The sequence below is a fragment of the Bicyclus anynana genome, chromosome 19 (genome assembly GCF_947172395.1).
Source record: "Bicyclus anynana chromosome 19, ilBicAnyn1.1, whole genome shotgun sequence".
In the NCBI taxonomy this organism is placed as follows: domain Eukaryota; kingdom Metazoa; phylum Arthropoda; class Insecta; order Lepidoptera; family Nymphalidae; genus Bicyclus; species Bicyclus anynana.
In genome coordinates this window covers 10,299,692-10,315,820 of record NC_069101.1, presented here as the reverse complement: position 1 = coordinate 10,315,820, position 16,129 = coordinate 10,299,692, and the positions used below count along the sequence as shown (strand labels likewise).

The 16,129-nt window shown below is 37.3% G+C and overlaps 1 protein-coding gene across 7 annotated transcripts in view; it reads right to left on the bottom strand.

The window, feature by feature from the left end:
- The window catches only part of LOC112046526 (dual 3',5'-cyclic-AMP and -GMP phosphodiesterase 11), a 317,311-nt gene that overhangs the window by 28,174 nt on the left and 273,008 nt on the right, over window positions 1-16,129 (bottom strand). For all 7 annotated transcript variants that reach the window (XM_052887477.1, XM_052887478.1, XM_052887479.1 and 4 more), the window contains 2 exons: window positions 10,833-10,940; window positions 10,024-10,272 (listed from right to left, as the gene is read on the bottom strand). In XM_052887477.1, coding sequence (XP_052743437.1) covers window positions 10,024-10,272; window positions 10,833-10,940 — 357 coding nt within the window. The remainder of the gene's footprint in view (window positions 1-10,023; window positions 10,273-10,832; window positions 10,941-16,129) is intronic.

Here is a 16,129-nt window from a genome sequence, read left to right as displayed (position 1 = left end):
CAATATAAGTTAAAATTAATCATCACACCATCACACTCATATTATAAAGGCGAAAGTTTGTGTGTAAGTATGTATTTTTGTTTCTCCTTTACGCTGCGGCTACTGAAGCGATTTGGTTGAAATTTGGAATGGAAATAGATTTAACTTTGGATTAACACACAGACTACTTTTCAACCGGGAAAAATCGATTTGCGAAAAATAGAATTCCACGCGGACGAAGTCGCAGGCGTCCGCTAGTAGTTTCTAAAACCTACATGTCCACGAGTATTTAGAATTTAACATTGTATAGTTAAATAAAGCTGTTCAACAGTTAATCTGGTATCTTAAGCTAACCTCAACTATTGGCCTTATAAGAAGGCTCAGAGTTACTCAGCGATGGAGTGAGCTATGCTTGGAGATTTTATACTATAATAGTTTTAAATAAGTTTGTAAAATGGTAGAAACCAAAAAAAAACTTTGGCTGACTTTGTTGTGGGCTCTTCTCGAACCAAGGCGCGTTTGGAACCCTCGTAACTTTAATTTTAATTTTCCGATTATTATTACCACCATTGATTTAAAATAAATTATGACATAATCCTGACCTTTCAAAAGAATTTTCTTTACGAAAACCTTTCAGAAAAATCAAAATTTTGAATTTTTATTCATTATCGAGGAACAAATAGGTATGAGTAGGTATGTCGATACTACGTGCAAGTCGCTAATGAACAAAGACCAACTCGGATAAAGACAAATAAAATTCAGCAAAAACGTGGAATAAGAACGGCAGAAATTGTCTACATTGGCTTTGTTTAAAACAAACAAAGGCAACATTTTGTCTCTTATATATGTATTGTATAGTCTATATTTTAAGACAGTATCGCAATTGTACGGTATCGAATTTGGAAATGCTGGCCAAGTGCCAGCTTTGCAATACATTGTTGAATATTGTTCTTTTAACGAAAGTGTCAGCCAGAAAAGTACTAGGAATGGATGCCAATAGCGTTCACTTAGGATGTGGCCGAATAAATAAGAGAGTAGCTTATTATCGTTTCATTACAATCTGTAGTAACTTAATACCTTTTTTTTCTGATTGTGTAAGTGCAGTATTCTCCTTATGGGACCTTAGCGGCGTCACCGGGGGGGTAGGCCCAATACCGCACTCATACAATACTATAGATTGGCAAATTCGTTCGTTATCCCGATGGTCCGCACGGGCCGGGGGCGTGTAGCGATGATTGAAAAACCCACGACTGATGCACCTCACTTTGCCGCACGCACGATTTCACACCCACGCAGTCTTCCCCCCGTCGCCCGCATATCATGGGAGTGTCATCAACAAACTTGCCACACGATTTCACACCCGCGCTGTCTTTCCCCCCGTCGCCCGCATGTCATGGTAGTGTCATCAATAAACCTGCCACACGATTTCACACCTGCGCAGTCTTCCCCCCGTCGCCCGCATATCATGGGAGTGTCATCAACAAACTTGCCACAAGATTTCACACCTACGCAGTCTTCCTCCCGTCGCCCGCATATCATGGAAGTGATATGAAAAAACTTGCCATACGATTTCACACCCACGCAGTCTTCCCCCCGTCGCCCGCATATCATGGGAGTGTCATCAACAAACTTGCCAAGCTATACTCGTGTAGCTGCATACCATACCACTGCGCCACGGAGGCCGTCAAAATTATTATATTATAGTTATTTACCATGTATTTACCAGTGGATACGACCTCTGCCTCCGATTCCGGGAGAGCCGTGATAGCCCAGTGGATACGACCTCTGCCTCCGATTCCGGAGGGTGTGGGTTCGAATCCGGTCCAGGGCATGCACTTCCAACTTTTCAGTTGTGTGCATTTTAAGAAATTAAATATCACGTGTATCAAACGGTGAAGGAAAACATCGTGAGGAAACCTGCATACCAGGGAATTTTCCTGATTCTCTGCGTGTGTGAAGTCTGCCAATCCGCATTGGGCCAGCGTGGTGGGCTATTGGCCTAACCCCTCTCATTCTGAGAGGAGACTCGAGCTCAGCAGTGAGCCGAATATGGGTTGATAATGATGATGATGATGATTTACCATGAGCAATGCGCATTACCAATATCTCTCGTTTATTACGATGGTACGTACTACAACAAACCAACGGACGCGGATCGAACCCAAGGACACTAGAGTTTAAATCCGGCCACATTTATAACGTTGATTTGTAACGTATCAAGCAGAGTGGCGTGTTAATAACATGTTTATGTTTATTTATACGTAAGTTAACATGCCACGGTTCACACCCCACGTACGAACGTAAATGGATTTATAAATTGTTATGGTCTATGGTTATATTTATATCGAAACGCAGACTATATCGTTTGGCAAATTGTCAGTCTCAAGTGGCAAAATCTCGTTAATAACTAAATTTTACACTTATTAAATGCTAACTAAGCTGGCTAACTGATAAGTTTAAAAAAAACATAGACTCGAATTGAGAACCTCCTTCTTTTTTGAAGTCGGTTAATTAAATATGAACATTTACCTCATCATCATCATCATCATATCAGCCGATGGACGTCCACTGCAGGACATAGGCCTTTTGTAGGAACTTCCAAACATCACGATACTGAGCCACCTGCATCCGGCGAATCTCTGCGACTCGCTTGACGTGGTGGGGGGTCAACCAACACTGCGCTTACTAGTGCGGGGTCGCCATTCTAGCACTTTAACATTTACCTATACTTTTTAAATTCATCATTATAACCATCAACGCTTTTTATTTTAACTTTGCGACTTCACTTCTAATCTTATTCTTCTAATGTTATTAGTTTCAAATAACATTATCTGACGTTTCAAAAGTGCGTGTAAACTAAGCCTAATTGAAATGAATTTATTTAGACTTTGTACGCTTGGGTTTTTAATTCTACTCAACTTAACTTTATGCGTATTTCATTAATAGAGAGCGAGAGAGAAATTTGCGAGCGGTTTCAACCCGACTACGGCGAAGCCAAAAGGAAGGGTAGGTAATGATTAAAATTGAGGTATTCCTGTTATAATCGCATGTAGACCGTGTACAGTAGATGCGACCACGGCTCTACCATGACCATTTTTTGTACGGTCTATGCCGATCTGAAATATTATTTTGTTTATTTCTTTTTAGACCCCTTTGTATATAGTCTGGTTATAGTTTTAAAACTTTATTTTGTATTTAATAATGAATTTCTGATGTGCTGACGTTGTTATAGCTTGGCAAAATCGTTCGCAACACTCCCCCTGACCCGCGCAGCCCTTCCCCTCCCGTCGCCCGCATATCATGGGAGTGTCACCAACGAACTTACCAAGCTATAGTCTCCGCACAAGAAGGTATTTGTACTGTCCAGTTACTATCAAATCCAAACCGACTTCCTAAAGTAGAACAACTATAAGCCATTTGATTTTCTTATTTAAGGGTTCATTTACACGAGCGGCAACTGTACCTACGACCACAGTAGCCGACGTCCCAGCGGCAGTCGACGGTGGTTGCCGACTGCAGTCAGCGACCGCCGTCAGTCGCCGCCGAGAGTCGACTGCAATCGGCGACGCAGTCACCTGCTGTCGAGACGTCGCCGACTGCAGTTGACTGCCGTTGGCTGCCGCCGAGATGTCGCTAACTACAGTCGTCGGTAGCAGCTGACGCTCGTGTAAATTAACACTTATTTATACTCTTTTCATTATTATAATATACCTGTTCGCCGCGAAAGCTGAAATAGAAGCGAAAAGGTGAAAACACCCGTACCTGCGCATCCATAGAAAACGGTGGCTTTACATGGACAAAAGCTGAATAGAGCTGAATATATGTAATTAGTCCCTTAGAAAGACCGTCGAGGAATAAACGTTAGATACAAGGCATAGATAACTCTAATCTCTGATATATATCTGTGATACGAGTATGGTCGAAGATGGAACGTGCCAGTCTGGAATTACGAGTATTTGATAATCAGTTACTCATAAGTTCTGAACTACTGTAAAAGAGTATAACCTGTTTGGGTGGAACATATCCGGTTGGAGGCCGTGAGATGTTATTAGGTTTAGAGATGTAAACTGTAAATGTCTGTCAAGTATTTTGTTACTTGCTGGTAACACATTATAATTTGTCATACCCTTTGCGATTAATTCAATAAAAAAAAATCTTTTAAAATTAAAAAATAGTATTGACTATGTGTACTTATAACTAAGTTGATTTAATAGGACAATCACACTTATAATATAATAGGGAAAGTTTATATGTGTGTGTGTCTATGTCTGATTTAGAATGAAGCCGTCGAATTACGACATTGTAATATAAAAATCATTCGATGTAAAAATCTTAATACTGGATCAAATAATTATCAGTAGTGTAAAACAACTGAAATTTGATAATTTGAATAATTAAACGTCTTGTTAATTTTACATTAGTTTTAATTCATAATTGTGGTTTTCTTAAACGCGTCCGTTGATGATATTTTGTTAATTCATTATTCAGTTAAAATAATTCTCCATCTCTCATTTCATTAATGATAAATATCTATACCTACTCGTACAAACAAATGTCATCAAAACACCCTAGAGATTCAAGTTGACTCATTAAAACGAGAGTTGGAACAAGAGTACTCCAATCTGACAGGTGTCCGTGGACTTGAATTGTTCCTACCGCACAATGCGACCTCTAGAGACAACAACACCCCACTGGGCGTGATCGCAATCTGCCTGTCCATTGAAAGTTGGAAATATCAATTAGCATTCAGTTGTTTGCGCGTCTATCGCGATAAGCCCCAGATACGGCGCCACTAGTGTTGTTTATTGGCCCCTATCGATAGAGTATCGATAGGTCGACATTAGTGGGAATATTATAATAAGTACCAATTAATGATACGTGATAGCATAACCTATGGTTATAGTATTGACGACTTACAACAATATTAAGTCTTGATGATCTTCACTTCGTTGATAATAGATATCGATATCGGCCCAAGAGTGTCGCCAGTCCGTAGACTAATGGTAAGCATGTTGATAATGCTATGGTAGATGAAAAAAATATTTATTCTGAAATCTAGTGCTTGCTTTACACTAATTGTAGTACCATACGAGTACCCCTACGGCAAGTATTGTTACCTTAGTGATTGACTTTGGTTACTTTTAATTTATTTGGCTATATTTTTAACAGGCAGCTTCACCTCCTTGCCTACCTGGGTGTCGTCATTACACTCGGCTCTAACAAGTTTACTATAGATGTTGATATTTTGAGACTATCGACAATTGTGTGTTATGAATGTCAAATTGTATAGTCTGAAGCTATCGAAGGTTATGATATAGTTGATATTTAGGTTATGATATCTAATTTCAAAGTCAATCATCGATAGTGGTTTTATCGATAGTTTTGCAACACTAAGCGCCACATCCGGGCGACGGCTCAATCATCATTACACGGTGTCTATTAAATAGAATTTACCGGCGTCGGATAGGCGGACGAGTGATGGCGCCACCAGTTCATAATAAATCCCTATACCCTCGAGCGATATCGATAATGATCGGACGTATCGCGGTATTTTAAAGTGGCGTGAATGGCGAATTCTTGCCCTGTCAATTTATAGCCGCTTTTCGTTCTCAAAGGCGACTAATTGTGGGTTTTCAACGCGGAGCATTATTTAGCTAGACATCGCCAGCCTACATACAGTGCCGGAGATATTTTTGTGAAGCGTCTATTTATGTGATAATTGAATCATTTAAATTGTAGCGTCTTCTGCTAGACATAGGCCTATCTTGTAAGTACCTACTTTCAAACACCACAGTTTCAGCCTCCTGGTCCACCTAGTGGAGGTTCGAACTACACTGCGCTTCGCGATAAGGTGGCTATTTCAGCGCCTTGGAATCCAAACGTCTGATCGCACTTCGAAATATGTGCCCCTCCCGTTGCCACTTCAGCTTTGCGACTCTTTCATAGAGAACACATATGCTTGTCAAAACGGATATGAACTGATGACACAAATGTGGACATTAAACGAGTAAGGGGATTTACAAGCATCAAATCTGTGTCAATTAATGTGAAAGTTAATCAGAGAGTAAATATAATAGTTTTAAAAGGTAAGTAATTGTCAAACAAGGGTTATAATCCACAATATTTGTCAGGACAACTTAAATAACAGATCAAACTGTAACTGAAACAAACCCTAGAATGAAAGAGAATACCATGAGAATACTGAAGTCGACTGTACGGCGAGCGCCTTATATCGCCAGTCGTTCCCGAACGATCACTACTCCTCTCTAACTCCCTACTCTTTACGGAAATAAGTCGCGCCATCTAGCGTCGGCACGAGCCAACACGAGTTCAAGCGACGTCATATCCGTCTAAGACTACTACCTCCTAAAATAGAAAATTAAAAGTAAATGTACTGGCCCTTGTAGAGACAACCGATATATAGTTTTGCCTGTTGCGATAGCACTCTTAAAAATCCATTTAAGAATTCCTCCTCTTTATGCTAATAAATGTAATATGCTCTTTCCAGAAATATTTAAACTTCAATAGCTAAATAGCGGTAGACTGAAGTACGAAATATTCTCAGTTAAAATTCCAACCGGAGTGCGTTGGTCTAAATAATCATTCCTACTCCTAGCGCAAGCTTTTCTCTTTATTAGTAAAGAGGAAATTATCCGTGTCTTGAAAACATGGCAAATACTCGAGTTACATAAAAAAGTTACTTAAGCATATGTTAAATACTTGAATTAAATACTAAATTATTTTTTTAACACTCTAATAATAGCAACACTTGTAACTAACTATGTATGTAAGAAAATCTTGGAATCTTAATTTGACCCACTTCCCGGTCTTCGATTAGGATGACATTTTGCACACGCTCTGAGTGCTGATGACTATACATAACTAGCTAAGAAACGTCATTACAAATCGAATATGGCGGCCTCGCCAAGATGGCCATCGGCTAATACGATATTGATGATGATGACATAATAGGGTAAACTAACAAATCAGACCAGAACTACTGGTCTGATTTGAAAAATTCTTTTAGGTAGCCCAATTATCGAGGAAGGCTATAGGCTATATATTATCCCCGTATTCCTACGGGAACGGGAACAACGCGGGTGAAACCGCACGGCGTCAGCTAGTAAGATTATACCCGTAGTATATATAGTAAGGAAACATTTCTCATGTTTCGAAAGAAATTTCTGACCCTAAAATAATTGGAAGAACTCCAAAAGCAAGCTGAGGAAATGTACAAACAAGGACATGACTAGCGTTTTGATATTTTATTTAAATGGAGTACCCTAATAAAAAAATATATGAACTGCTATGCAAATCGGATGGAGTGAAACAAAGCGTATGTGTGACCTATATACTATATATGTACGAATGGTTATTATGTATGTAGGTACAAGATAATGTCGTGCAATCGCGGTTTTCTTTCGAGGTTACGTATCTATATTCAGGTCTGGTAGGTACTGGGTACGTGATATCGTAACATGTAGACCGATACTGTTTGAAAAAAGCTTAGTATTAGCATTGCCATGTCTAATACCTACTGTGAAATGCGTCATATTCCTATATTACCTACCTACTTAACTTACTTCCTCAAGCGAACTCTACTCTAAAAACTATAAATGTTTTATGTACTAGAAATTAAGAAAAATCTACTAATGTTTGTTAAAAAAAAACGCATGTGTGAAATCATTACCTACTGCCCATATGTATATAAAAATAATAATTAATTGCAAGTATAAAACTGAGTTATTCCATTATTGGCATTATAATTTTGGGAATGCCCTCAGAATCTTATAGAAGACTATCGGAACCGGTCAAGCTTCGCTTTGACTTATGTGGAATTCTTCCTCATCCCAACCCTACTCTACCCCTACTCTACCGTACCCTACCCGTACCCTACCGTACCCTACCCGTACCCTAAAATTGAAAAATTGCGGAATTTTAGGGAAGTGGGGAAGAGACAAAAAGTAGCCTATGTCATTCTCCATCCTTTCAACTATCGCCGCCTAAAAAATTCATGTCAATTCGTCTGTCCGTTTTGCCGTGAAAGACGAAAAAACAAACGGACCGACACACACACTTTCACATGTATAATATTAGTATGAATAAAAACCTCTGTGGCAGTGGTATGCGCGGTGGATGTACAAAACGGAGGTCCTGGGTTCGATCCTCGGCAGGGCCGATTGAAATTCTTAATTGGTCCAGGTCAGGCTAGTGGGAGGCTTCGGCCTTGGCTACTTACCTACCGACAAAGACGTACCGCAAAGCGATTTAGCGTGAAAAGGGGTGTGGATTCTCATCCTCCTTCTAATAAGTTAGCCCGCTTTCATCTTAGACTGCATTATCACTTACCATCAAGTGAGATTGTAGTCAAGGGCTAACTTGTAAATAATCAAAAAAAAACCCGACTAAGGACTTCCAACCCAGTACCTTATTATCTGAAACCACATAGACGAACCAAAGAGGCAGATATTTCTCTAATAAAGTTAATGTCTTTTCACGTATGTATCACGTAGTCACCCACACATATAGTCTTCACAAATGTCACGTACCTTCATTTTGTATTAGCGCTAATAATATTTATTACGTACGAGTAAAGTGTTAATGGAGTCCTTTATAATTTGATCTGCAAGGTACAGTCGGTTTCAGAATTATTTAAATCTAGAGTTACTACTTCAGTGCTTCCGTCGTTCACACAGAATAGCTCAATAAGATTACTAAATATACTCGTTCATCTACCTTCCTTCCTACTCCTTACTAATATTATAAACGCGAAAGTTTGTATGGATATTTGTTTGTTGGGATGTTTGTTACTCTTTAACGCCGCAACTACTGTACCACTGGCTGAAATTTAAAATCGAAATAGACTTTACTCTGGATTAACACACTACCGTGGATTTTCATCGCGGAAAAATCTACGGTTCCCGAGGGCTTTGTGAAAAACTAAATTCCAAGCGAATTTTATCAAAAAAACGTTTACTACAACGCTTTACGACATTTTCAATTTGTCCCCAATGGGTAAAAGCAAGCCATAGAATATATCGAATACCATAAAATAGCGAATCATAGAAATACAGTCCGAGTTTTATCACATTTTTTGAAAACTTATGATTGGTTTGTTCGTTCGTTTTCTTGTTTATTAGTTTGTTGGTAACAGAAAACAGAAAAAAATAACACTAAAAATTTAAATTATTGTCCTTAATTTAGGAGTTAATTAAAATTATTATTAGGTGAAAAAATAGTAGCAATTTATAACCTCATTGTCGATAAACATTGCACAGCAACTTTGGCTTTAGTATACATATTTGTGTTCGTTAAAATGTCGATATTTCAGAAAAATATCGTTAATTCTGACGCCGACTGTACATTATTCACACATAAAACGTTCGCAATTGCGTATTTGTCGGAAATTGTTACCTTGTTAGAGAACATTAGTCAATAGGGGCGAATCAATATGATCAATATTGTGTTCGTATTCAACAAAAGGTTCTGCGTACTGTAAATTATGTTCAACGGATTTATTACGTACTAAATAGTCGACTATTATAATATAATTTATTGAAAGCGAGAAGTATGAAATAATAAAATTATTTGAAATGGTTCTAAAATGTTGAGGATAATTTAAAGGTTATTTGGTAGTGCTTCCCATCAGTTCGTTTCCCAGTCCGGGTCAATTTAGGATTTAATGACTTCTAAATTGGCTCACATCTGGTGGTAGTACCGTACGTACCGCCAAGCGATTTAGCGTTCCGGTACGATGCCGTGTAGAAACCGAAAGGGTGTGGATTTTCATCCTACGTCTAACAAGTTAGCACACTTCCATCTTAGATTGCATCATCACTTACTATCAGGTGAGATTGTAGTCAAGGGCTAACCTGTAGAGGATAAAACAAAGAAATCGAAAGGGGTGTGGATTTTCCTACGCCTAACAAGTTAGCCCACTTCATCATCATAGACATAGATTGCATCATCATTTACCATCAGGTGAGATTGCAGTAACTTGTAAAGAATAAAAAAAAAGACAGCGTCTTAGAATTGTCAACTTACTTGTACCCGTTGACACTGTATTAGACTCTGCGTGTGTGTCAGTATCCTCAACACCATGTGCTCTATCGTGCTCTGCTCCTCGAAGACCATCCTCGCCAGGTCCAGGAGGACCTGGTTCCTCTTCACCTCCAGCTGTGACCTCTCGTACAGCTGCGCGTTCCGAAGGCCGATGCCGCAGAACTGGAGGTAGGACGCGAAGACCTTCTCGTCGTACGTCGTGAAAGGTCCGTCGCTCTGTTTGTTTATCACCTGTGAATCATGTATCTTGTATCGATATTCTATTGTTGGAAGACGGTTTGGTTTAGAGGTTGTAGTAAGGACAGCAAAGACGATTCTGTGTGTGTATAAACTCAAACAAGTTAATAATTAAAAAAAAAAACCCGACTGCCTAAACTGCTTGTGCCTAGTCATCCGCCTCGCGTATTTTGTATAGCGATTAATAAAAACGTTTTTCTAATTGTAGGTTTTTTTTAATATAGTCTTGATATGATTTTGAAATCCTCATCTCTATCATCTAAGAAATACATTGCGAGTAGGTTGTCTCAAAAATACCTGGCCAAGTTATCATTAATGATAGTTAATAATGGTTAATAATAATAGTTTGGCCAAGCTTCCGAGGACTTCCTTGACAGTTAACTAACACCCTTCTCCGCTCGTGTTGTTCTCCCTGCCTAGCCAAATTTGGCAAGATCTTACTAGGGCAGCTTTGGATACCCGTCCTAATGTATTATAGAACTTACTGCAGTTCTAGAGAGGCCAAGGGCTCAAGGTCAAGCCATAATGAAAAAAACGCGTATTAAAATCCTCACCTGGGCAACTCCAATGACTTCGCCATTGATGTCCTTGATGGGCATACATAACAATGATCTCGTCTTGTACCCCGTTTGTTGGTCGATGTCGTGGTTAAACCTTTCGTCCTAAAACAATTAAAATAAAAAAATTACATAAAAGCAGAAAGTAAATAAATAGAACACGTTCTTGTCTGGTAATAAGATATTTTTAAGGAGAAATGTGTGTTATGTGCTATGCTGTTTTAATCTACATTCTACATTGATAAAAGCGAAAAGTCACGAAATATCAAAAACCATGGTGATGTACAAGAATGGAATTTGGCATAGAGGTAGGTTTTTAGTTAGTAAGTGTCCGCTAAGAACCATTTCTTAGCGGACACTTACTAACTTCATTTTTCGTCAGGGCGGAAAAATGTCTAATGAAAAAATCTCTCATTACCATTAAACGTTTTTTTTTAATCCTATCATTCGATTTTCTTTTTTTCTTCAGTCGAGTTTTCCGCATTAAAGTCGAATGTTTGCGGAGCTAAGGAGCAATTACATCACGAGTGGCTCTCGCAGAGATGAAAGAACCCTGGAGGTCTGTGGTTAGGTGCACTCTGGGATTTCGATTACACGGCCGAGTTCATGTACTCGTATGTGAAGGGTTTCATTACGTTTAAGATTCAATTTATCACTTAAAATACCTACAAAAAAGTAAAATGGACTTTTGGGTTGATATAAAATAATCATAATCAACCATGACGTAATCAAAGTATTAAAATTTGTTTGGATTTTTTTTTTATTATTAAGTAAGCTCGCACTTGACTACGGTCTCACCTGATGTGTCAATGTGGTCTAATATTTATAAAATTACAAGACCAATACAGATAGTAGATCGTCACACAAGGGACCAAAATTCCCCATTATATTACGTACAGTTATAGGCACAAGCCTTAGCGAGGAGCTAAATAGAAAACGAGTTATTATGGGTTTTTAGCGCTGTACACTTCGTAAGATTACGATAAATTAAATTTAATAAAATAATCGACTATAATATTAAATAGATTCGGTCACAAATTCACTTTTATTCAAAGAAATATTCTAAAGAAGACTTTTTCTATTTATTACTCCTCTTGCTCTAAATCTTTTACAGTATAGTTTACGTACCAGAGCGGCGATAATACAGCATTTTAAGCTCTAGGGGAAAAGTATTTCTTTTTAGTTTATGTTCTGTTACTTTACTTACTTATAAAAACGATAAATATATTGTACCTGTATCGTAAATATATTTTTATTTATCAATATAAACTCTCTGTTGTATATAAACATGATATTATAATGTCGAAAACTTGCTGTACCCAGCTGCAGGAGTGTGTTTTGTTATCATGAGATTGATGAGTTCTTAATGATCACAGCAGGGCTTTGGTACTCTCTATAAAGTAATAACGCAACGTTTTACCCTGTCCACTATAGATTGGTTTCTATACGGTAAGCTACATCGCTTGGCGTATCGTCCTTACTTAAGGTAGTAACTAGCCACGACCGAATATACCCCCATAAAAGACACAAGTCGATTAACAAAGTATATAATTTTTAATTGATTAATTTCTGGGACGATTGAGGTTTTCTTAATTGGTCCAGGTCTGGCTGATAGGAGGCTTCGGTCGTGGCTAGTAACCACCCTACCGGCAAAGACGTAACGTCAAGCGATTTAGCGTTCCGGTACGATGTCGTGTAGAAACCGTAAGGAGTGTTGATTATCATTTTCCTCTTAACATTTAGCCCGCTTTTATCTTAGATTGGGCCTAACCTGTAAAGAATGAAAAAAAAATTGACAAAACTGAGAGTCGAACCGAAGATTTCTCTATTGTAAACCAGTTACAACTCAGCCAGTGAGGCTATATTTTTAAGCGAAAAAGTTAAAAGTTAAAATCATAAAGTTTGACAGGTTTTTGAAGTAATTTAATCTATCGAAATGCTTCGAGAATTATTATATTATGGCAAAAACCATTAGTGGTCAATCTGTGTTAAAACTAGTCAAACCTTCGACCTTTTCTTAAAAAATGTGGAACATATTTTTAACATGTTTTTTGAACTCTAATATAATATTTAATTTTTGTTGTAACAACACAAGTTGTTATCTTAACATGAAATTTAAAATTATAATTAGAATATATGAGATTCGTCAATGATAATTTTATACTATAGATCGGTTACGTCCCTACAAAATCACCGCTAAAAGTGATCCGAATAATATAGGCTACAACACCGAGAACACACCTGCACAATTTTGTCTTTAATTCCATTATATATTTGTGAATATATAGTTTTTACACTTTCTGAACACACAACTCGACATTGTAGACGATATTTAGTTATTATTTGTTTAAATAACGTTCGTTGTTGACCACAACTAACATTGAGTTGACCATAAATTTCCTCTTTTGAGCGCTTCATTTTTCATGTGCTTATAACACATCTAACAGTATTTAATATCATTGACATTCGTAACGTTATTCAAACATGCCTTTTTAAAAAAGACATCTTGGAAAAACCATTAAAAAATATTACGCCTATAAAAATACTATAACAAGGTTATAAAATGTAAACATTTTTAAATATACATATTTGTATATGTCACCGTAAAATTGTAAATACCGGTAGATTATATATTTCGTGAGATGGTGCACGCCACTGTAATACGAGTACCTAATTATTACACATATCTCTCTAATTATTACTCATCATATGAGTAACTTACTCCCATACATTTCCCGCGATAGCCGTGATAGCCGTGATAGCCCAGTGGGTATGACCTTTGCCTCCGATTCCGGAGGGTGTGGGTTCGAATCCGGTCCGGGGCATACACCTCCAACTTTTCAGTTGTGTGCATTTTAAGAAATTAAATATCACGTGTCTCAATCGGTGAAGGAAAACATCGTGAGGAAACCTGCATAACAGAGAATTATCTTAATTCTCTGCGTGTGTGAAGTCTACCAATCCGCATTGGGCAAGCGTGGTGGACTATTGGCCTTACCCCTCTCATTCTGAGAGGAGACTCGAGCTCAGCCGTGAGCCGAATATGGGTTGATGACGACGACGATACATTTCCCAACTAAATGACAAATAATACTGGAACGTTCGAGACACATAAAATATACGATATAAAAGATTGCTATCATTGGCCCATTCAACAATTTTTTTTCGCTATAATAAATAACAGTTCGGAACATCCGACGGAAGAATATACTGTTTTCACAAAATAACCAACGGCCTGTTACGATCAGCTAAGAATATATGGGCTGGAAGTTTTGTACTATTTGACATTTTATTTAACCTTTAGCCATGTACAGACGATTAAATATCTACTTCCTCAATGACCGTTGATATTCTTCTTATTCGTGCACTCTTTGCATAGTGGTCGTGGTTGATGTGATGTGCGATGCGATGCTTTGACGTCTTCTGTGCCACTTTTGGCACTCTACCATGGATGATAGTTTAAGAAAGAAAGAAGAAAGAAAAATATTTTTATTTGGTCAGCAAACTTAAAACTAAGCTTTTATATTTTACAACGAACAAGAAAAGTGAAAGTTTACTACTTTTAATTTAAAATCTACAGTAATTACAGATCAATAGCTTATTTATTAAGCTTCAACATTTATATTTCTCACACTATGTGTAAATTATTATTCAAAGATTTTATAATGGATAACTACCGGGTCAAAACTGAGGCGAACAAAAGCGGCTAATTGTCTTAATTTCATTATGTCGCATAGTAAACAACGAAAGTTATTTAAATAAATAATACTTAAATATTATACATATATTGACGCAAGTGAGTTATTTGATCGGTTAGCTCGTGGTCATGAGCCGAGATAATGCAAAATGTTCAGGTCAGAGGTTCTACTCGTAATTATTTCAACAAGGAAACGGCTTCTCCGTTATTTAAAATGTGTGTTCAGGAACTGCAAAAACTGTATACATACATACACAAATATATAATATCTAATAATGGTATTAAACACACGCATGTGTGCGCTCAGTGTTGTAGCTAAATTCAGATAACTCTTTGCGGTGATTTTGTAGGCACGTAACATATCTATAGTATAAAATATCATTGTTATTATTGCCCGGAAAGGAATTAATCATGAAAATCTGTTCCTGCTCACAGAGTTTAACTAGATTTATAGTAGCTATTGACGGGTTACCGCAATACTGCGCAGAGATCTATCAGTAACACGTGGTTTGAGATCCACAAAGCCAGTAGTTTGAGGATTAATCGAATACGGTACAAATCTATCACGAAATGGAAACGATATCCTGCCTACAGATATACAATAGAAGCAGACGCCCGCGACTTCGTCCGCCCTTAGCCCTCTTTAATCCGGACTTATCGCATAATAGGTATAACTATTTAACTATAGACTAACTCGCTACCTAATTTGATCTTTGTACGTCAAACGATTTTCGAGATTTCGTAAGTTCGACCATTCGCATTTATATATTAAGATACCACTTACCTGAAAAAATACATAAATAAATTTTGTAGCCCGCTTTGGAATTATGTATAAAATTATAAATAAAAATAATCTATTGCTCTTTTGTATAAACTCTTCCAATGATATTTAAAACCTATAATAATCTATACTAATATTATAAAGAGGTAAAGTTTGTAAGTTTGTAAGTTTGTCACATGTCAAATGTCAAATGGGGTAATCTTCGGAACTACTGGTCTGATTTTAAAAAAACTTCACCAGTAGAATGCTACATTATCGGGGAGTGCTATAGGCTATATTTTATATTGGTATCATATATATTAGCCGAGTTATCACAGTTTTTGTCATACAGGTCGGACTGAAAATCCTCTTAAACAGACTTATTCGCATGCGCTGCCTTAACTATTGTGTAAAATTGAAATTAATGTATGGAGACTTCATGTATCTTTAAAAGTTCTACAAAAAAGTCCGCGACACCATATATCTATCTTCTATATATTAGCAGATATAGTACCTTTTGTGTTTTAAAAAATATTAATTTTATATACTTAGGTTTACGTCATTATTTATACAACTGAACTTTAAACCTTATTAAAATAAATTATTTAATAATCACAAGGATATTATGGAGATAAGATTTGCCCTTTACAGTATGTTAATTACTCAAATAGTTTCGGAGATAATACAAAATTTCTAAAAGACGCACAAATTCCGCTATATGACGCCCGGCGCTTTTATTTACATAGTTTCCGTTCCCGTGTGAATATGGGGATCAAACATAGCCTATGACACTCGCAAATAACGTAACTTTCTATTGGTAAAACAATTTTACAAATC